The sequence below is a fragment of the Oncorhynchus clarkii genome, chromosome 5 (assembly GCF_045791955.1).
Source record: "Oncorhynchus clarkii lewisi isolate Uvic-CL-2024 chromosome 5, UVic_Ocla_1.0, whole genome shotgun sequence".
Taxonomy (NCBI): domain Eukaryota; kingdom Metazoa; phylum Chordata; class Actinopteri; order Salmoniformes; family Salmonidae; genus Oncorhynchus; species Oncorhynchus clarkii.
In genome coordinates this window covers 65571858-65593326 of record NC_092151.1, presented here as the reverse complement: position 1 = coordinate 65593326, position 21469 = coordinate 65571858, and the positions used below count along the sequence as shown (strand labels likewise).

Here is a 21469-nt window from a genome sequence, read left to right as displayed (position 1 = left end):
ATTTTTTGTTTTGATTGATTGATTTATTTAACCTTTAACTAGGGAAGTCAGTTAAGAACAAATTCTTATTTACAATGACGGCCTTGTTCAGGGGCAGAATGCCATATTTTCACCTTGTCAGCTCGGGGATGCAATCTAGCAACCTTTCGGTTACTGGCCCAACACTCTAACCACTAGGTTACCTGCTGCCCCGTAGCCTACTACACAAACAGAACTCTTGTCAGGCATTCCAGTTGGTCAACTGCACGGGCAAAGGCCCATCTGGTATGTGGAGAAGTTAACATCCAGCTCAGTGTTTCCCAACCCTGGTCCTCGAGCAGCACAAACAGTACACATTTTTATTGTAACCCTGTACAAGCACACCTGATTCAACTTATCAACTAATCATCAAGCCCTCAATGAGTTGAATGAAGTGAATTTGTCAAAGGCTACAACGAAACTGTGTACAGTTGGGGGTACACGAGGACCAGGGTTGGAAAACACTGATCCAGCTGACCAGCGCATCCCAAGAAGCTCCTCTGCCATGTACACCCAGCATTACCCACCCTACCAGGGGATGGTCTTCCAGAACAGAGTCATAGTGGGCTCGACAGGCCCCAGAGCACATACCCCGGCAATGGTGTACCGGCCCCACTACAAAGTTGTCAGCCCCAGTGGACAGATGGTCTATCCCCACACGCCAGAACCAGATATGGCCATGGGGCCAATGTTTACCCCTGTTGCCTCAGTGCAAAGAGCCAGTGTTCCTCCAGACCATATCCTGACAGGCAATGCTCCCACAGATGATGTCCCCTGGCCATGCCATGGACCGGCATGGGACAGTCTACCCAACCAGTGATTTACACTGAACAAAAATATAAACACAACATATAAAAATGTGTCACGTTTCATGAGCTGAAATGCAAGATGCACAAATTTGTTTACATCCCTATTCGTGAGCATTTCTCCTTTGCCAAGATAATCCATCCACCTGACAGGTGTGGCATATCAAGAAGCTGATTAAACAGCATGATCATTACACAGGTGCTCCTTGTGCTGGGGACAATAAAAGGCTACTCTAAAATGTGCAGTTGTCACAACACAATGCCACAGATGTCTTAAGTTTTGAAGGAGCGTGCAATTGGCACACTGACTGCAGGAATGTCTACCAGAGCTGTTGTCAGATAATTGAATGCTAATTTCTCTACTACAAGCCGCCTCCAACGTCATTTCAGCCATTGAAGAGGAGTGGGACAACATTCCACAGCCCACAATCATTAGCCTGATCAACTCTATGTGAAGCAGATGTGTCGCTGCATGTGGTCACATCAGATACTGACTAGTTTTCTGATCCATGCCCCTAATTTAAAAAAAGGTATCTGTGACCAACAGATGCATATCTGTATTCCCAGTCATGTGAAATCCATAGATGAGTGCCTAATTAATTCATTTATATTGAATGATCTCCTCATATGAACTTTAACTCAGTAAAACCTTTGAAATTGTTGCATGATGAGTTTATATTTTTGTTCACATGCGACTATTTTTAGCCGAGAGTTTACGTGACAATGTTCTTGAGGAAGAAATGAAAATTATTGGTTTGGTAGGCACATGGCAGGGGCTCTTGAGATTAACCAGACATTACCATGGTTTTCAATTACAGACAGGCTCAATAGGATTCCGTCCACAGCCAATAAAGGGGATGCAGTCCTATCCAGACATGTAACGGAGAGCAATTTACAGGTCAACAGCCGCCAAGATAATTATGCACGACCCAAATCTGCCCTCGTGTTAAACCAATGGAGTATTACGCTCATTCCAATTGACTGGAGACCTAAATCAAGCAGTGTAAAACAGCAGTCGGCGAACACACAAAGCAAAGAAGCAGAAGTCAAACAAGGTGGATCCCCAAACGAGCCCGCCAATATACGCTCAAGTAATACACGATCAAGTGGAGGTTCGGGAAAACTGGACCGTCGGAGACACCGGTCCAGGGGCGGCCAGTAATCCATATGCACTGACACCAAACAAACTCTAATCTAAGTAAAGGACCAAGAAAGAATCGACACACCAGTTGAATCTGTCAAAGAGACAAGAGAGGTAGTCAACGATCTCAGCAAGGCACAGAACAACGTGAAACAACAGTGACGGAAAACTTCCCCAATTCCACATTCACTGTCTCCGGTAGGTCAAAACACATTATATACTGACCACTAAACGAAGAAGAGTTCCGATCGAGGCATGTGCGCAAGTGCCAGAGCAATCCTCCACCAGGAGCGCAGGCCCGAGACCTTCATGAAATAAATTCACACAACGCTGCAGCACTTGCGCATCCTGATCAAGATATTTGGAGGTAGTAATTTACGTATTGCCATGAAGCATCAATTAACATAAAAAAAGGACATATTAAAACGGGTTAGGGATTTTTCATCTTAGTTTTTGTCTGTAAGGCTATCAAGATACTCAGCGCCTAAGAGATTAACTGTCACCAGAAACAAACCACGACGAAGAAGCATGGAGAGGTCAACATATGCCAAGAATCATGGAAAAGTATTTGATCCAATACTATGTCGTGCGCCATTCTGTTGCGCTCAGTGAAGCAATCATCAAGAGTGCACCTGCCAGTATCCTATGTCAAGACTACGGTTACCAAAATAATAAAGAGTAGCACACTATATATAAACTCCCAAGTAATTTATTGGGTAAATCGCCAAAGTGTTGGCATCACTGTGCCTTCTTCAGGACTACGGTAACCACCATGGATTACCGACCCACCGTCAGTGCGCATACGACTCCTCGCCTATTTGTCAACCTCAAATAAATCTGTGTCCCCTTGCGCTGCAGAGCCCCCTGCCTCGTGCTATACCTGTGCATAATGGTGAGGACTCACACTACTTAGGTCGTTAGAAGAAGCAGACGCACAAATTCTGTGGGGCCTTCGACAGCAACTAACTGCTGGAATGAAAGCAACAACTATCCACCGGGCAGGGATTCCTATGGTCTTAGCAGCTAAGGTCAGCGATGAGATACATGCCTGTCTATGTACCAATGGATGAAGCCATGACACCTGTCCACTCCGCTGCCTACGTGCCATTCAGCTGCATGATGGAAAATGAGGATGGAAGGAGGGCTCATAGGCGTCTTTGCAGTGCACCCCTCAAAAGGGTCGCTTTATGTAAACCTTGTAGTGGCTCGCACCAACGTGGATTTTTATCATCAATTATAAAACGATAAAGCTTTCAATGATAACAAAGCTTTCAACTTTCAATGTTCTCTATGGAACATAGATTGACTTCAAGAACCACCAGAGCCATGCCAAAGTAAGGCATTTAATTAACAAAATGAACAAACTTGTTTACATTTAGAAGTTAGTTATTTTATTATACTCATTATTTACCAAGTTAAAGGGTCATGCTAATAATTGTATTGTACTACCTCTGCATACATTTTCTCAGATAACCTCAAAGTACCAGATACCCTGTTATCAAGTTTTCCCCCCTATGACCATGATACAAAGTCTCACAACCATATTACACTAGCCCTATTGTTAAATTACATAACAGTCCATAACTTAGATTATTCTCTATTATGACCCATGTCCTATAGGATCCCTTCACAGTTGAAAAGAGGAATGTAAAATGACAGCTGTTAGAGAATAGACAGGGATAGTCCTCTGTTTAGATAATTGCATAGCTTACTGCTCTGAAAAATGTAATGGAAAGGAATTGTGCATAAAACATGTAACTACCATAACCTTTAGAGATGAGTTAATTTTCCCCCGCAATGATTGTCATGAGCAGATCTTGTAGTGATGATCATAATTATCTAAGCAGTGTGGTAACATTCAATAGTAAGCATTGTACCCATATTTTTTTCTTCCTACAATCAGGGGAGCAATCGACCAAAATATTAACAATCCACTGTGTTATGCATCAGTCAATCAGTGACCTCACAAATGAATGTGAGCATTGAAGGACTACAAAGTCATGGGAATGAGGATCAGCAACAGTTGAGCTGTGGGATAATACTAAAATATAAGTAAAGAAAGTGTTATAAACTAACAAAAAAATCCCAACCACTGAGAATATGTACATTATGTGAGTGCAGTTATTTTTTGTAAAAACATTTTATGAAGTTGTTTACACAAAACAGCTGTACATTACATTAAGAGCAACAGATTTAGTATGTGGATACTGTATGTTCCTAAAGGGCCAAGGTTGTAGGCTTGTGCAAATAGAATACTGTATGATAGATCACACCATACACAATCAAAGCACTGCATCATGAAGTTAAAACAAAACAGCGACTCAAATCATGAACCCCTGTCAACCAAGCTACAATGGAGTGAATACACATGCTAAAAAGTAAACAATCTAAAATGGCTGCATGAAATGTGACCGAATGCTACATTTTTAAGCATGTTTAACAGCTGAACATTTTGTATTACAAAATCATCAATTATTGTTATATTCATACACAGTATTTGAATTGTAATAAATTAAGACTTTATTGTATTAATCTCCTATTTGCATATAGGATGTAATTAACTGGTCTAAAAAAATGAATTAGTGGAATGGAATCACATAATAGATAAGGAAGTTGACGTGGATAAGAATAAATCTCACTATTCAAGGAATGTTCATTAGTGTCCATTAATAAATATCAGGTAATAGAGAATAGTTGCGGTCCCAGTAGCCAGTGGAGAACAACCAGTCCTGGTAGCCGTTGTGGGGATTCTGACCCTGATGAAACCACCTGGAGATACAGAAGGGATACAGTGAGCATGGGTGGGTAGGGGGGAGTCAGGATTTCATCATGTAATTTTATGAATGAGAGTTAGTATCTACATTACATTTAGCATTGCATAAGTGAAAAAAACAGTATGTCTAAAAAGATAATCATGCATTGGTTGTGTAATAAATAGTCAGTGGGTGTGTATGCAATTATTTCCAATTTGAGATCAGAACTGATGCATGCACAGTATGTATTAGCACAAGTAGATGGCGCTACCACACAAGTTTGACAGTGCAGAGCACATGTAAGGCACACCATAGAAGAGCAAGCAACTCAAACCTGGGGCCAAGGGCAGGGTTTCTTCACATCAAAGCAAAGGTGCAATACAGAGAACATGACAATGGAAGAGAAAAGTAGGACTTTGCATTAGTATAAAGCAGTAAATCAGATACCAAAGGAGAAATGGATTAAATGAAGGGATACCATATTAAAATGATATTTGTGTACATTGAGAATATAACAAATTCAATTGTCAAAACATGTATTTCTCTCAGTCTTACTTTGTTTTCCACTCGTCATCAGATTTGGAACGGGTTTTGCGTGCAGCTCTCTGTTTCTCTTCTAGCCTCTTCTTCTCCTCACTTGCAAGATCTACAAGGAGAACACAAGGGGTTTTCACAGATCTACCTTAAATTAACTGTGCACTCAGTGCTAAATCTACAGCACCAGGTGTCACAGGAAGGCCAAGAAGATCATCAAGGACCTCAGCCACCCGAGCCACAGCCTGTTCACCCATCTACCATCTAGAAGGCGGAGACAGAACATGTGCATTAAAGCTGGGACAGCTTCCATCTCCAGACCATCAGACTGTTAAACAGTCATCACTAGCTGGCCTCTACCCGGCATCATGCCCTGAACCTTAGAGACTGCTGCCCTATGTACATAGTCATTGAACACTGGTCACTTTAATAATGTTTACATACTGTTTTACCCACTTTATATGTATATACTGTATTCTAGGCATGGCTCATCGTATTGGGGCGGCAGGGTAGCCTAGTGGTTAGAACAGGCAGTTCAGGGGCATGGCTTACTGTTCCTAGGCTGTCATTGAAAATAAGAATTTGTTCTTAACTGACTTGCCTAGTTAAATAAAGGTAAAAAAAAAAATATATATATATATATATATATACGATCTATACACAGTATATGTATTGTTGTATACTTTTTTGCGCTGTTGTCGATGTTTGTATCATGTCTGTGCTGCTGCCATGTTGTGTTGCTACTGTGTTGTTGTGTTGCGTTGTTGTGTTGCTGCCATACTATGTTGTGGTCTTAGGTCTTTATGTAGTGTTGTGGTGTCTCTTGTCATGATTGTTTGTTTTGTCCTATATTTTTAATCCCAGCCCCCATCCCCGCAGGAGGCTTTTTGACCGGTTTATTAGGCCGTCATTATAAATAACAATTTGTTCTTAATTGACTTGCCTAGTTAAATAAAAGGTTCAATCAAATAATACAAAATAAAAATGACAATTTTTATACATGTATATCCAGACTCTGCTATTGATCGTTCTGATGTCTTAATTTCTTGTATATTTTTTTAAATGTTTACTTTTGTATTGTTATTGTACTGTTAGATATAGAGCTGCACTGCTGGAGCTAGAGACATAAGCATTTTACTATGCCTGCGATAACATCTGCAAATCTGTGTACACGACCAATAAAATTTGATTTGAAACCAAGTGTTTGCAGATGATACACAAGCACGTATCCTGATTCTTACCAATATCTCCATTCTCCATGGCTCGTATGTCTGGCCTCAGCCTGCAGTCTGTCTTTGGGATGAGCCCCTCCATATCCTTATCCAGCTCATTCAGTTGCATGGCAAAAGACGTGAAGCTGTACATCTACAAATACATGCACACACAAAAAAAACTGTTTCCAGGACTGAATATTTCAATACAAAGCCGTGAAGACTGTAAAATTATGCTTTATGATCTTGAGGTTTCTAAGCCTCTGCATCTTTGTATGCTTGAATACACCATCCATCTAAACAGGAGTGTTTTCTTATGTGTCTAACCTCTATAGAGTTTTCTGGTCTTGGGGCTATCCTCCACAGGAGCTGGCTGCCTGGGATCACCTCTACGGTGTCAGCCTCTGGTAGGGGGATCTCCTCCACCTCCTCACCAGAGCCCTGGACAACAGCACAAATGTATTTAGCTTTATTTAATCAGGGAGTCGCCATTGGGACCAGGGTCTCTTTGACGAGGGAGCCCTGCATATACAATTTCATAAAATACATCCAAAAACAAATGCAGGAAAACAAGAGGAGCACTCCACTGAAGCTCTTTTACCTAAAACTGTAAGAGTTGTCATAACACAGTACATGTTTTTTTAATTCTACACTGTCAACATGTTTAACTTGACACCCAGCACATTACATTCTTGGGAGTAACAAAAACCCTCAGGAATGGAGAACTTGAAAGTATTTGTTTGCCATGTAATGGGGATTACATGAGTTTATGGGGTTTACACACCCGTTTACATACACACCTGTTTACAGCTTTTCTTTTCCTCTGCCCTCTTCCCACTTCTCTTATGTGCCTCCAATGCAGCAGAATCCACTATGTACATACACTCTGTCCACTTTCCATAGAGAGAACAGACCTTCTTTTTGCTTTGCCAAAAACACAAATACTGTCGGTTTAAAAACTGCAGACATCACTGCCAATATGGCAACATGCTGGAGAAATATATGAAAAACAAGAGGTACTTTGATAGGCTGGCTAAATCAAAGCCGCCACAACATTAAAATCATACCTTTTGTCCAGAATGTAGCCTTCAACTTTGTGCAATTCCTTGCCAAAAAGGCCACAGGGTTTGAAATTCAGACAGCATCTTTCTCCAGTTCTGTGAAAAAAATGTAGAAATACCATTAAATAATTTCCCCTTTCATACTTCCTCATTCACACATTGCACTTCCTATCTTAGTCTAAACATGTGAGAGTGTTTCCCTTACTTGTGGTTGAGAACCTCCAAGTTGCCATACTGCTCAATCCACAGCTGCCCCACAATGATGTTGTGGACGCAACATGTAGGGTTTGTCCATGTGTAGGCCTCATTATACCTGGAAGTACAAATAACTCTAAAACAACATGTCTTTGAACAATACATTTTGGCTTCACACAGACAACATGAGAAAACATCACAACTATTGTTAGTGCATGAATGAGCATGCTTACCTGGGCAGCTCCAGTGTGATGATGCCTTTGGGTTCAGCCTCCACACTCTTGCCCCAGAACTTGAGTTTGGGGTAGATGGAGCCGTGGAACACAAAGTCTTTCTTCAGGCCTTCGGCGTGGAACGCACTGACTGGTGGGTGGTGGCTCACCTGCTCTGAGATCAACCTGAACCCCAGGTCTTCTCTGCCAGAGAAAAGGGTGAGGATTGGGAGGGTAAGAGAAGTATCCAATGCTGTAAAATGGCTGGATCAACACTTCTCATCCTCCAAATAAATCACCAGTCCTAGAGATGTACTCCTCCCTCACTCTTACCTGACCAGTTCGTAGGTCTCTCCCAGTAGCGGGTTGAAAGGTTTTCCAGTTCTCTCCCACTGGGAAGCCACAGCAGAAACAGCAAACGCTGCCACACACTGTCAATGCAAAACAGATTACTTGATGTAGAGACTTTTCATTACTCTTTTTTTCCTACATGCAGTATGTGTGTTATACCTTCCTATGCTTGTCGCTCTCAATTTATGTGTACCAAAAAGTTGACAAAAATAAATCAATAATCAAACTCGTGTTCCAGATCATTTCTCTTGTGTGTACCTTCATCCTCTCTACGGAGTCAGAGGAGGCGTTGGCCTGGTGGATGAGGTACGTGTGCTCCATGTACTCTGTCAGACGCTGCAGGAAGCTCAGGGGCTCATTAAAAATCACTGGCATGGTAATCTTAGACAGCTCCTGAGAGAGAAAACAAGAGAAAGAAAGAGAGAAAACGGAAGCACAAGTAGTTGTACTACGTGAATCCCATTTTCAAACCATTAAATAAGAAAGTCTCTTGGAATGAGGAATAAGCAGTGAAGCAATGCACCATGGAAAGGTCGCATAATTCAAACATCCCATAGGCTCATCATAGCATAATAAGCTATAGCGAAACAATCGAATGTAATGGTGTAAATGTAAATACTAGTGTATACTGTTTTAAAATGCACACATAAATCCTACTCAGAGCATCAATTAGTCCATACAGAACCAAAAAAAGCTGAAGCACTGACATTTAATCCATTACAGTACTGTGCCATGGCTAAACATTGAACAGGATTAGTTTTCATATATATACAAAATACTTAAACTTACATGCAAAATACCTGCTGTTAACTTTTAAATGATTGGAATGAATTATCCAAAGAGAGTATAAAGATTTGTATATATATATAGTGCCTTGTGAAAGTATTCGGCCCCCTTGAACTTTGCGACCTTTTGCCACATTTCAGGCTTCAAACATAAATATAAAACTGTATTTTTTTGTGAAGAATCAACAACAAGTGGGACACAATCATGAAGTGGAACGACATTTATTGGATATTTCAAACTTTTTTAACAAATCAAAAACTGAAAAATTGGGCGTGCAAAATTATTCAGCCCCTTTACTTTCAGTGCAGCAAACTCTCTCCAGAAGTTCAGTGAGGATCTCTGAATGATCCAATGTTGACCTAAATGACTAATGATGATAAATACAATCCACCTGTGTGTAATCAAGTCTCTGTATAAATGCACCTGCACTGTGATAGTCTCAGAGGTCCGTTAAAAGCGCAGAGAACATCATGAAGAACAAGGAACACACCAGGCAGGTCCGAGATACTGTTGTGAAGAAGTTTAAAGCCGGATTTGGATACAAAAAGATTTCCCAAGCTTTAAACATCCCAAGGAGCACTGTGCAAGCGATAATATTGAAATGGAAGGAGTATCAGACCACTGCAAATCTACCAAGACCTGGCCGTCCCTCTAAACTTTCAGCTCATACAAGGAGAAGACTGATCAGAGATGCAGCCAAGAGGCCCATGATCACTCTGGATGAACTGCAGAGATCTACAGCTGAGGTGGGAGACTCTGTCCATAGGACAACAATCAGTCGTATATTGCACAAATCTGGCCTTTATGGAAGAGTGGCAAGAAGAAAGCCATTTCTTAAAGATATCCATAAAAAATGTTGTTTAAAGTTTGCCACAAGCCACCTGGGAGACACATCAAACATGTGGAAGAAGGTGCTCTGGTCAGATGAAACCAAAATTGAACTTTTTGGCAACAATGCAAAACGTTATGTTTGGCGTAAAAGCAACACAGCTGAACACACCATCCCCACTGTCAAACATGGTGGTGGCAGCATCATGGTTTGGGCCTGCTTTTCTTCAGCAGGGACAGGGAAGATGGTTAAAATTGATGGGAAGATGGATGGAGCCAAATACAGGACCATTCTGGAAGAAAACCTGATGGAGTCTGCAAAAGACCTGAGACTGGGACGGAGATTTGTCATCCAACAAGACAATGATCCAAAACATAAAGCAAAACCTACAATGGAATGGTTCAAAAATAAACATATCCAGGTGTTAGAATGGCCAAGTCAAAGTCCAGACCTGAATCCAATCGAGAATCTGTGGAAAGAACTGAAAACTGCTGTTCACAAATGCTCTCCATCCAACCTCACTGAGCTCGAGCTGTTTTGCAAGGAGGAATGGGAAAAAATGTCAGTCTCTCGATGTGCAAAACTGATAGACATACCCCAAGCGACTTACAGCTGTAATCGCAGCAAAAGGTGGCGCTACAAAGTATTAACTTAAGGGGGCTGAATAATTTTGCACGCCCAATTTTTCAGTTTTTGATTTGTTAAAAAGTTTGAAATATCCAATAAATGCCATTCCACTTCATGATTGTGTCCCACTTGTTGTTGATTCTTCACAAAAAAATACAGTTTTATATCTTTATGTTTGAAGCCTGAAATGTGGCAAAAGGTCGCAAAGTTCAAGGGGGCCGAATACTTTCGCAAGGCACTGTATATACACACACACACAGTGGGGCAAAAGAGTATTTAGCCAGCCACCAATTGTGCAAGTTCTCCCACTTAAAAAGATGAGGCCTGTAATTTTCATAGGTACACTTCAACTATGACAGACAAAATGAGAAAAAAAAAATCCAGAAAAATCACATTGTAGGATTTTTTATGAATTTATTTGCAAATTATGGTGGAAAATAAGTATTTGGTCTATAACAAAAGTTTCTCAATACTTTGTTATATAGCCTTTGTTGGCAATGACAGAGGTCAAATGTTTTCTGTAAGTCTTCACAAGGTTTTCACACACCGTTGCTGGTATTTTGGCCCATTCCTCCATGCAGATCTCCTCTAGAGCTGTGGTGTTTTGGGGCTGTTGCTGGGCAACACGGACTTTCAACTCCCTCCAAAGATTTTCTATGGGGTTGAGATCTGGAGACTGGCTAGGCCACTCCAGGACCTTGAAAATGCTTCTTACGAACCCACTCCTGTATTGCCCGTGCGGTGTGTTTGGGATCATTGTCATGCTGAAAGACCCAGCCACGTTTCATCTTCAATGCCCTTGCTGATGGAAGGAGGTTTTCACTCAAAATCTCACGATACATGGCCTCATTCATTCTTTCCTTTACACGGATCAGTCGTCTTGGTCCCTTTGCAGAAAAACAGCCCCAAAGCATGATGTTTCCACCCCCATGCTTCACAGTAGGTATGGTGTTCTTTGGATGCAACTCAGCATTCTTTGTCCTCCAAACACGACGAGTTGAGTTTTTACCAAAAAGTTATATTTTGGTTTAATCTGACCATATGACATTCTCCCAATCTTCTTCTGGATCATCCAAATGCTCTAGCAAACTTCAGACGGGCCTGGACATGTACTGGCTTAAGCAGGGGGACACGTCTGGCACTGCAGGATTTGAGTTCCTGGCGGCGTAGTGTGTTACTGATGGTAGGCTTTGTTACTTTGGTCCCAGCTCTCCGCAGGTCATTCACTAGGTCCCCCGGTGTGGTTCTGGGATTTTTGCTCACCGTTCTTGTGATCATTTTGACCCCACGGGGTGAGATCTTGCGTGAAGCCCCAGATCGAGGGAGATTATTAGTGGTCTTGTATGTCTTCCATTTCCTAATAATTGCTCCCACAGTTGATTTCTTCAAACAAAGCTGCTTACCTATTGCAGATTCAGTCTTCCCAAGCCTGGTGCAGGTCTACAATTTTGTTTCTGGTGTCCTTTGCCAGCTCTTTGGTCTTGGCCATAGTGGAATTTGGAGTGTGACTGTTTGAGGTTGTGGACAGGTGTCTTTTATACTGATAACAAGTTCAAACAGGTGCCATTAATACAGGTAACGAGTGGACGACAGAGGAGCCTCTTAACCTCTTTGATCTCTAGGGGCGCTATTTCATTTTTGGATAAAAAACGTTCCCGTTTTAAGCGCGATATTTTGTCACGAAAAGATGCTCGACTATGCATATTCTTGACAGTTTTTGAAAGAAAACACTCTGAAGTTTCAGAATCTGCAAAGATATTGTCTGTAAGTGCCCCAGAACTCATTCTACAGGCAAAACCAAGATGATGCATCAACCAGGAAATGAGCAGAATTTCTGAAGCTCTGTTTTCCATTGTCTCCTTATATGGCTGTGATTGCGCAAGGAATGAGCCTACACTTTCTGTCGTTCCCCCAAAGTGTTAGCAGCATTGTGACATATTTGTAGGCATATCATTGGAAGATTGACCATAAGAGACTACATTTTCCAAGTGTCCGCCTGGTGTCCCTGCGTCGAAATTGGAGCGTAAAGCCAGGTGCAATTATTTTTCCATTTGAGAGCAAGGAGAAACCAGGCTTCCACGAAGGATATATCATTGAAGAGATATGTGGAAAAACACCTTGAGGATTGATTCTAAACCACGTTTGCCATGTTTCAGTCGATATTATGGAGTTAATTTGGAAAAAAGTTCGCGTTTTGAGGGCTGAATTTTCGTTTTTTTTTTTTTTTTTTTTTTTTTTTTGTAGCCAAATGTGATGTACAAAACGGAGCTATTTCTAATACACAAAGAATCTTTTTGGAAAAACGGAGCATCTGCTATCTAACTGAGAGTCTCCTCATTGAAAACATCAGAAGTTCTTCAAAGGTAAGTTATTTTATTTGAAGGCTTTACTTGTTTTTGTGATAATTGCCTGCTAAATGCTAACGCTAATGCTAACGCTAATGCTAACGCTAATGCTAACGCTAAATGCTACGCTAGCTAGCTACTGTTACACAAATTATTGTTTTCCTATGGTTGAAAAGCATATTTTGAAAATCTGAGATGACAGTGTTGTTAACAAAAGGCTAAGCTTGAGAGCTAGCATATTTATTTCATTTCATTTGCGATTTTCATGAATAGTTAACGTTGCGTTATGGTAATGAGCTTAGGTCTATAAATAGAATCCCGGATCCGGGTTTGGTCGTCGCAACAGGTTAAAGAAGAAGTTACAGGTCTGTGAGAGCCAGAAATCTTGCTTGTTTGTAGGTGACCAAATACTTATTTTCCACCATAATTTGCAAATAAATTCATTAAAAAAATCCTACAATGTGATTTTCTGGATTTTTTTTGTTGTTGATTACCCTCCCCGGCTACTGAACCACATTCCACATCAGGATTATGACATGCTCTGAGCGGTAGCCCAAGAAAAGACACACAGTTGTATAGATGTTTTGTTCAGTAAGTAACGTACATCAGTATAAGATTGACTGAGCTTAATACAGGGACTATTATGGCCACAATAAAGCAGAATGCCAGTTGGTAGCTCACCATGCCAATGCATTTCCTCAGGATACTCCAGATGCTTAAGTCATTTCTGGAGAACATGGGTGCTGGTAAACTTGTTCTGGAGTGAGGGACATCATACACACACACACACACACATAAAAGGTAAATGTACAAATGACACAAGTAACACCATGCGCTCTGTTGACTTTGAATCTATCTTTATGGTACAGTGATCTGAGTTTCATTGGATTAGACGTGTAACAGATGCTATATCACTAATGCAGGAGTCATATCTTATTCAGGACAATATAGTCTGCTGAGTGCAACAAAAGCCTTCAGTTTTGTTTCAGGCACATGCAGAGCGGACTATTGGACTAAGGCCCAGGTCTTACAATCAACACCCCTATACAAGGTGTCCAGTAGCCAGCCATGGAAATATCTGCTCCTTGAGACCTTCACTGCTACTCTATTTATGGTTAGAGTAATTTGACCGACACATGTACATTCATATGAACACCTACATTCAACATGAATTCTTGCTCACACAAAGACAGCGGAAGAAGATAAAAACATGTGGATACTCTAGTTCACACATCCCATTTAGTGAATATGCTATTTAATTAACTTCCTAACTGCCAGTCTGGTTGAGTTTGGCTATTTCAACCACCACAGGTTGTTGTTTTTTCATGTTTCTTTCTTTGAGACACTGAATGAGACCGAGTGGAAAAAGCAAATCAAATTAATGGCCATCCTAAAAACCTGCCCTCCACTCCTATACCCTGATCAGCCTCCAGACTGAAGGGACCAGTGAACATAGGATCCTACCGAGTTCCGATTACTGCATTACATTGTGACCTCAATGTTTAACTGGTCCTACACATTGCTCGGCCTTCTCAATGGAGAGCCTTTCTCCTGCCTGGACGGCTCGCTAAATTATTCACGCTGACTGACTTGGCAGGAACAGGGAAAACCCTCAAAATAACCCATAGGTATGATCCTGGCAGTCTAGGAACACAAGTAAACAAGCAGTAAGGTAAAGAACAAGACTTAGCTTCAGGACCTGGAAGAAACTCCAACTCTGTATTTTTTACAGAAAGGGTTTCTCTCAAATGGAAAGTCAGGGACAAAATGTTCATTAACAAACAAAAATATGACTTAAAAGTTAAGGTATTGTGCAAAGAGGCAAAGTGACTTTTCTTTCCATGTTCAATCCAAATCGGAAGCTTCTACCTTCCAGTAAAAACAGCTGTGTAATGTAAACAGGACGCCTGTCTGTGTGTGCTTGGATGTAGGGTGGATGGGATAGAAGCTGGGTGGGTAGGAGGGGTGTGTCAGGGGGGCTCAGCTCACCTGTGCCTCACGATCCCATTGGGTTGGGACTCATCCTGATCCTCTCGAGACATGTTGGTAGGGCTGCTGCGTTCGCTGCTGAACAGGACAGAGCCTTCCTCGTCGAATGAATGGCTGGCCACCGTCTCAAAGCCGCTCAGAGAGTGCTCCGATTCAGAGTCTGAGAGGGAAAGGTATAAGCAGGCATGTTGTAAAGACAGGGACTAGAAATATGAGGGACAGTGCTATGAATGTCGCTATCGGCAACTGACACTTTTCCCTGAGCCTCCCTAAAGCCCTGAGGGGAGAAACCTAATCTCTAGATCGAGTTGCATTTAAAGTGCCCTGAACCAACAGATGAATGCATCGGTCAATTGATCATTACAAAAATCATCCTAAACATCATCACAGGCCATCTTGTAAAGGACTGTTATAAGCATTTTCAAAGTTGAATACTATATTGTAGGAATGTAGGCATTGCTCAACTGCAACTAAATTGGTGCACACACTACATTCAAACAAGCAAGTCATCTTAGCACAACATGTAAACACAAAAGGTCATAAAATACATGAACAGCTAAAGGCATCAAGAAAATAATCAGTGTCAAACAGGTGAGGCAAGTTCTCTCACTTTAAATCAATCCGATTGTAAATAAAAACAATCCATACTCACCAGACACAGCGTCGTGGAAGTCATCCTCACTGAGCGCGCCCTGCGGAGAAGAGCCTGTGACAACGGACTGCTCAAGTTCGTGGTGCTCTGTAGCCAGAGTCTGTAACGCTTCAGACAGGATCTTATTCTTCTCCACCTCCTGCTCCAATTTCAGACTGCGCACCTGAACCACACACACATACAATAATTAATAATCATACAGTATATGGCTGTCATGGCCGACATACGTCATGGCCGACAAATATCAACACCGAAAAGCAAGTTACAGTATACAGTGAATAGAGTATAGATATCAGCAGAGATCTCTGTACGGATGAGAGGACCTATATTGTGTAGGTCTGTAGACTACAAGATTAGCATACTAACTGATCACTCTTATTACTGTGCTCAGATCAGCAGACAGACATCAGAGGGCTAGAGTGAAGCAGTGCTGAGAGGAACAAGACATGTTTGGTTGTAGTGGAGGACAGGTGCCTGAAGCCTGCCATCTCAAATGGCTGTCCAGAGAACATGACCCTCGTGGAACAGAGGAGATCAGATGACCACAATAGGCAAGGAAATGGCCAATTAGACATACTAGTTACTAGATCTTCTTTGAAAATACAATACATAAAAATATACTTTTCTATAACTGTTGATTGTTGAACCCTGGCCCCCGACCACTTCCTGTTGCGTGGCATAAGTTTGTTTAGTTTTGATTGTAGTGAGAGCCCTCAAGATGTAGCTAGCTCCCCTTCCTCTCCCCTTTTCTGTGTCCCAAATGTGTCATTTGCACTCCGACCTGTGAAAGTTTTCGCTAGCTAGCTTTCGCTACTAAAAGGTAGCGAACACTGAGGTATAAGGGTCAAGTGCGGTGTTGTTGGGGTTTGTTAAAAACAGGACAACGTGCGTGGATCACTGCTATGAAGGTCTGGCTACATTTCACTTCAGGTAACGTAAACGTGTTATTTGATTAGCTAATATGCTAGCTATAAGTTTTCCACTAAGTGTCTGAAGGCCTAGCTAAAGCCGTCTATGCCACCCAAAAATAACTTTGTGCAACAGGAAAATAAATGTGATTGTGGGTTGCTGTAACATCTCTATCTAGTTAGCCAGTAGCTAGCTAACTCTTGACTAGCTAACATTTGAATAGCTAATTCTTTGAGACAATAATAGCTACATCCATGTATTGTTGCTAAGCTACCATAGCTGCGTTCTGTGCAAACAGCTGATATAGCTGTAGCTTTTTACCCACAAAGCTGATGGGGTGGCTTGTCAAGTTAACCCCGTAATGGACCTTGCACTAACTAACTAAGAATTATAGAGGACTTGGCTACATTATTTTATAGTATTAGGCTTAACGTTAAGACACTGTAGCTAGCTATATGCTAGCCCATAATCATAAGCCTAATGTCTCTTCTACTACAGTTCAGTTCCATTCCCATGTTTGTGTTGCCCGGGCTGGGGCTTAAACCAGCAACTTTCCAGCTGCTGGTCTACCTCACCAACCTCTGTATCTCAATCCTGGTCCCGGGGACCCAAAGGGGTACACCTTATTATGTTTGGCTTAACACTACACAGCCAATTCAAATGATTAACATATCTAGATGTGTAGTGGTAAGGCAAAAACAAAAATGTGCACCCCTTTGGGCCCCTATGACCAGGAAACACTGCTCTATGGCTAGACTACTACAGGGGCAATGAATAAGTGTGGTGCCATGACTACAATGGTTCAAGCCCAGGATGACAAAAAAAATGGGTATGAAATTGAACTGGCAGCTGGAAGGATCCCTTGTACCATCTCCTGCCATTGTGTCCTTGAGAAAGGCACTTAAACCCCCCCCCCCCCCCTAGGGGTGCTGCACTGCAGGGTGTTGGGAAAAGCAGAAGACACATTTCCATTCTAACCAGTGGACAATAAAGTATCTATTCTGTTCTTGTCACAAGAAGACTCAAGATCTCTACACCCACACTGCTGTTGTCTCTACTGCAGCACTGTACATGGATGGATTCCTTGTATTGTACTACACTGCCATTACACTATATTTGGATACTATTTAATTGTGCTATGTAAATTATTATGCATCTTCAGAACAAAAACTTTTAGTTCATTACTATGCCTATTATTACTGAGTATTAATGTGAATTACTTGTTTATTGTGAAAGATTATTAGTCTCATTATCACAATCACATTTTAACATGTTTACTTTGTCAACAAATGAGAGAGCCGCAATGAGAGCTACAATGATACCTTTGAAGATGGGTTAAATGGAATACTAACTGCAATCTCACCACTATCCAGGCCAAGTAGCCCACGTCTTCTGAAGTGTCTGTCTGGCTAGCTCCGCCTCCTCCATACACTGACTAGGCTACATGTAACAGCACTTTTCCATTTTTCTAAGTAGACTTTGTTTACTTTTCTGCTTGTAACGTGCATTTGACATGTTGCGTTCTCTAGGGGAGATTACATCCGGGGTAGCTGAGTGGGGACGGGCGTTTTAGTTTGTTATTATTAGTTTGTTATTATTAGTTTGTTATTGTTTACATTCCAAAAAAAGGGTATATACCTAAAATATACCTCATGACCATACAACTTCTCCTTTCCAAAAACTGAATTTCTTGGATCCATTGAAACACTACTTCTCTGCATAAAGCCAGATATATGAGCCTAAAAATTGAAATACATTTCAAGAGACAGCAAGGATAGAGTTTCTGGTGAGGGCAACTCAAAGTCGTGAGGGTAGATACACCACAGTGAACTACAGTACAGCTCAACTGTAACCAAGGCTGGGAATTGATGGGAGCGGAAGCAGACTTACAGATAACGTAAGGTAGCATATAGACAAACAGCAAGTTGTCTCTGAGGACTTGGTAGAATTCTGTCTAGGCCTCCACTAAGATCCACTGAAACATCTCATTCAATGTTAAAAAAAACTAACAGCCTGAATGTAATGGATTAATTAACAGCAACAGCACAGGCAGTAAGTAACTACTTTAGGACCAATCTGCTCAACAGTTTTATAACAAGAGATTATGCAATAATCAGAGTCACATCCTGTGCAACTTCAGTATAATTATAAATAGCATATTCAACATCATATGATAACCAGGAAGCTTATATTATTATTGGGTTCACCAATAAAGAGAAAAAATCCAAACTGAAGTAATGAAACGACAGATTTAATTTACAAAATCATGCAAAATGTCTGTCCAACTGCTAGTCATCGTTAGTCCTTGTAACACTGCAATAACATTGCTGATTCCCAAACACATGTAAAGTTATATATATATATATATATATATATATATGGCAGTATCATCCTTGTTATCATACTTAAACAACATTTACAACCAAAAGATGCAGTAGCAGTGAGTCACAGTGAAACAGTCACACTTCAAACCAGGAACCAACTACAATAACACAATCACTGCAAAGCTCACTGAACTCAAGTCGCAAATAAACTCACAATAAATGTAGCCTCCTCCATATGCTTTGCTGGTAAAGAGTTATTCCCATAGGATAGGCCTTCAGTGGGATACTGGCATTCGTCTGTGTGCTCACAGAACAGAGCACTGTTGAGGAGCCAGCAGCAACGACAACAGTAGCAGAATCACCCATCAGGAGATGCTGTGTTGTAGTCACCAGATGATGGTACTGTAGTAGCACATAGCAGCAGTAGTAACAGTTGCCGTCCCAGTAGTTTGAGCTGGAGAGTGACTCTGAGCAATGGCGGATGTAGTTCTGTAGAGAATCACTTTCAGACACTCACTCCACCAGAGTGAGTTCAATCCTCCACAAAGCACTCTATTACATTGAAAGTTTAGTCATTTAGCAGACGCCCTATTCCTCTATGAAGTAGGCCTAGTCACACACACCCTCCCTCCCTCTCCACTCAAATGATTAGTGATCTCTGTACTGCATATCTTTCCGTCACCATCTGGCAGTGATGACACATGAACACATGTAGAAATGAGTGACACTCCTCATTCTACCACATCATTAGTCTTAAATTATTTCCATCTCTCTGTAATCTCTACATATCTGGGCTTTTGGGCAAAAATAAACACTACATTAGGCATTTCAACCTCACACAAAAAGTTTGCGAGTCAAAACATCAGATATAATGTACAGTATGATGTAAATGCATGTGGACACATCAAATTGTGCCTCATTAATAGTTTGCCCTCAGTTCCATGTACAGTACACCATTGTATGGGAGAGCAACACCTTCCAAGGTCATGACTGCTGGTCACTTCATTACTGTAGTGTCTCCACAGCCTCCTTCACCCAAGAGCCATCTAGCTAGCACTGCTAGGCTGTAGAGCCCATCTCAAGGGGAAGCTAGGTAGCACCGCTAGGCTGTAGAGCCCATCTCAAGGGGAAGCTAGGTAGCACTGCTAGGCTGTAGAGCCCATCTCAAGGGGAAGCTAGGTAGCACCGCTAGGCTGTAGAGCCCATCTCAAGAGGAAGCTAGGTAGCACTGCTAGGCTGTAGAGCCCATCTCAAGGGGAAGCTAGGTAGCACCGCTAGGCTGTAGAGCCCATCTCAAGGGGAAGCTAGGTAGCACTGCTAGGCTGTAGAACCACATCTGGAAGCCACTGTTATGGAATGAGGCTGGAGCAATGGCTTCTTCTGCTTCACTGCTCATCAATACGGTTAGGTTCTAAATAAGTAAAAACTAACAGACAACTAGAAAAAGCTCAAACCAAGTTTATTCACCCAATTGGTCAAACAGCTGAAAAAGACAAATACATGTTCCCACCAGCACAAGTATTAATATCCCTTCTTTAGGTGGAGTCTCCTCCTTTTCAATAAACATTACATCTTTGTTGCTAGGCAGGAAATGAAGTGACATTTGTAATAAACTGTTCCTTCATGTGACCTGACCTCAGCCCCATTCCTCACTAATCCACAGCTATCCACCCTTATCAGTGACCGTAAGTAACCATGCGATTGCCTTTCCCCTTACTTAGTAGCCCATGGCTCATATACACCTTTAATTGAATCCACCATATACATTCCTCCTACATTTAACCCTTAAATTCCAGTGTAGCAAGTATTTGAAATTACAACCCAACAGAACACATTCACCACATGACCCTGTGATAGAAGCCGGAGAGATTGCTCTCTTTGACAGCTCAAATATTACAAGTTCAACTCAAAATGTAGGAGGCCGAAGTCAAAATAATTATTATAGTTCCACAGTCACTTATAATTATGTGATCGTTGAGACCTATAATACAACACATCATTCTGAGCTGAAATAGACATTAGCGCCACAGTAACAATCTGGGAAGCCATGGGACACTCTGTAAAGTGTTAACAATGGTTGGCCCCTGACAGCTGTGACATCCTACACAGTATGGTTGATAATCTAGATGAATAATCCACCATAGCAATAGCAATCCATTTGCCTGCCAGATCACACATTTATTAGGCCTACACCCGGATGCTCATTTCACCTTTTCCACACAATCATAGGTTAGGATGAGAATAGTAAAATAATGCAGAAAATAATAATACTAAAATAATAATAAAATAATATTATTAATAATAAAATAATGCCAATTCAATTGCACATAACCAGCCAAGACTTAATGTTGTTTTTTTCTGTATTACACCTATCTATTCTCTACTGTATCTCTCCTGCATGTTTAGCGAGTCAAAACATCAGATATAATGTAAATGCATGTGGACACATATCAAATTGTGCCTCATTAATAGCCCTAATGTTCTCCATCCCTATTCTGGAGCTCAACTCTGCTTGATTCTCTCTGTGCAAATCAAATGTTTGTAAACCACAGATTCTACTCTCATAGCACTGGGAAATGAGACACTTTGCGTTTTTGTGAGGCTGCGTGTATGCAAAATACTTCTGAATCTTTGTCTTCAGAGTGTATCCTCTGTAATCAAGTGACTTTGTGAGCTCTTATCTGTAGTAAAAACGAAGTCTATTGGCAGAGCAACGAAGTTAGTCG

General features: G+C 41.3%; 1 protein-coding gene across 2 annotated transcripts in view; it reads right to left on the bottom strand.

Moving 5' to 3' along the window:
- Nucleotides 1–3333: 3333 nt before the first annotated feature.
- The window catches only part of LOC139409236 (oxysterol-binding protein-related protein 1-like), a 28221-nt gene continuing 10085 nt past the window's right edge, over nucleotides 3334–21469 (bottom strand). Inside the window, exons 16-29 of one of the 2 annotated variants that reach the window (XM_071154107.1) lie at nucleotides 15511–15673; nucleotides 14859–15018; nucleotides 13551–13626; nucleotides 8541–8675; nucleotides 8265–8362; nucleotides 7953–8135; nucleotides 7730–7837; nucleotides 7531–7620; nucleotides 7264–7387; nucleotides 6791–6904; nucleotides 6494–6617; nucleotides 5274–5364; nucleotides 5053–5073; nucleotides 4462–4734 (exon numbers count right to left, since the gene is read on the bottom strand). In XM_071154107.1, coding sequence (XP_071010208.1) covers nucleotides 4632–4734; nucleotides 5053–5073; nucleotides 5274–5364; nucleotides 6494–6617; nucleotides 6791–6904; nucleotides 7264–7387; nucleotides 7531–7620; nucleotides 7730–7837; nucleotides 7953–8135; nucleotides 8265–8362; nucleotides 8541–8675; nucleotides 13551–13626; nucleotides 14859–15018; nucleotides 15511–15673 — 1590 coding nt within the window. In that variant the 3' untranslated portion in view covers nucleotides 4462–4631. Of the gene's footprint in view, nucleotides 4735–5052; nucleotides 5074–5273; nucleotides 5365–6493; nucleotides 6618–6790; nucleotides 6905–7263; nucleotides 7388–7530; nucleotides 7621–7729; nucleotides 7838–7952; nucleotides 8136–8264; nucleotides 8363–8540; nucleotides 8676–13550; nucleotides 13627–14858; nucleotides 15019–15510; nucleotides 15674–21469 lie in introns of both variants that reach the window. The other variant, XM_071154108.1, reaches the window with a different exon arrangement.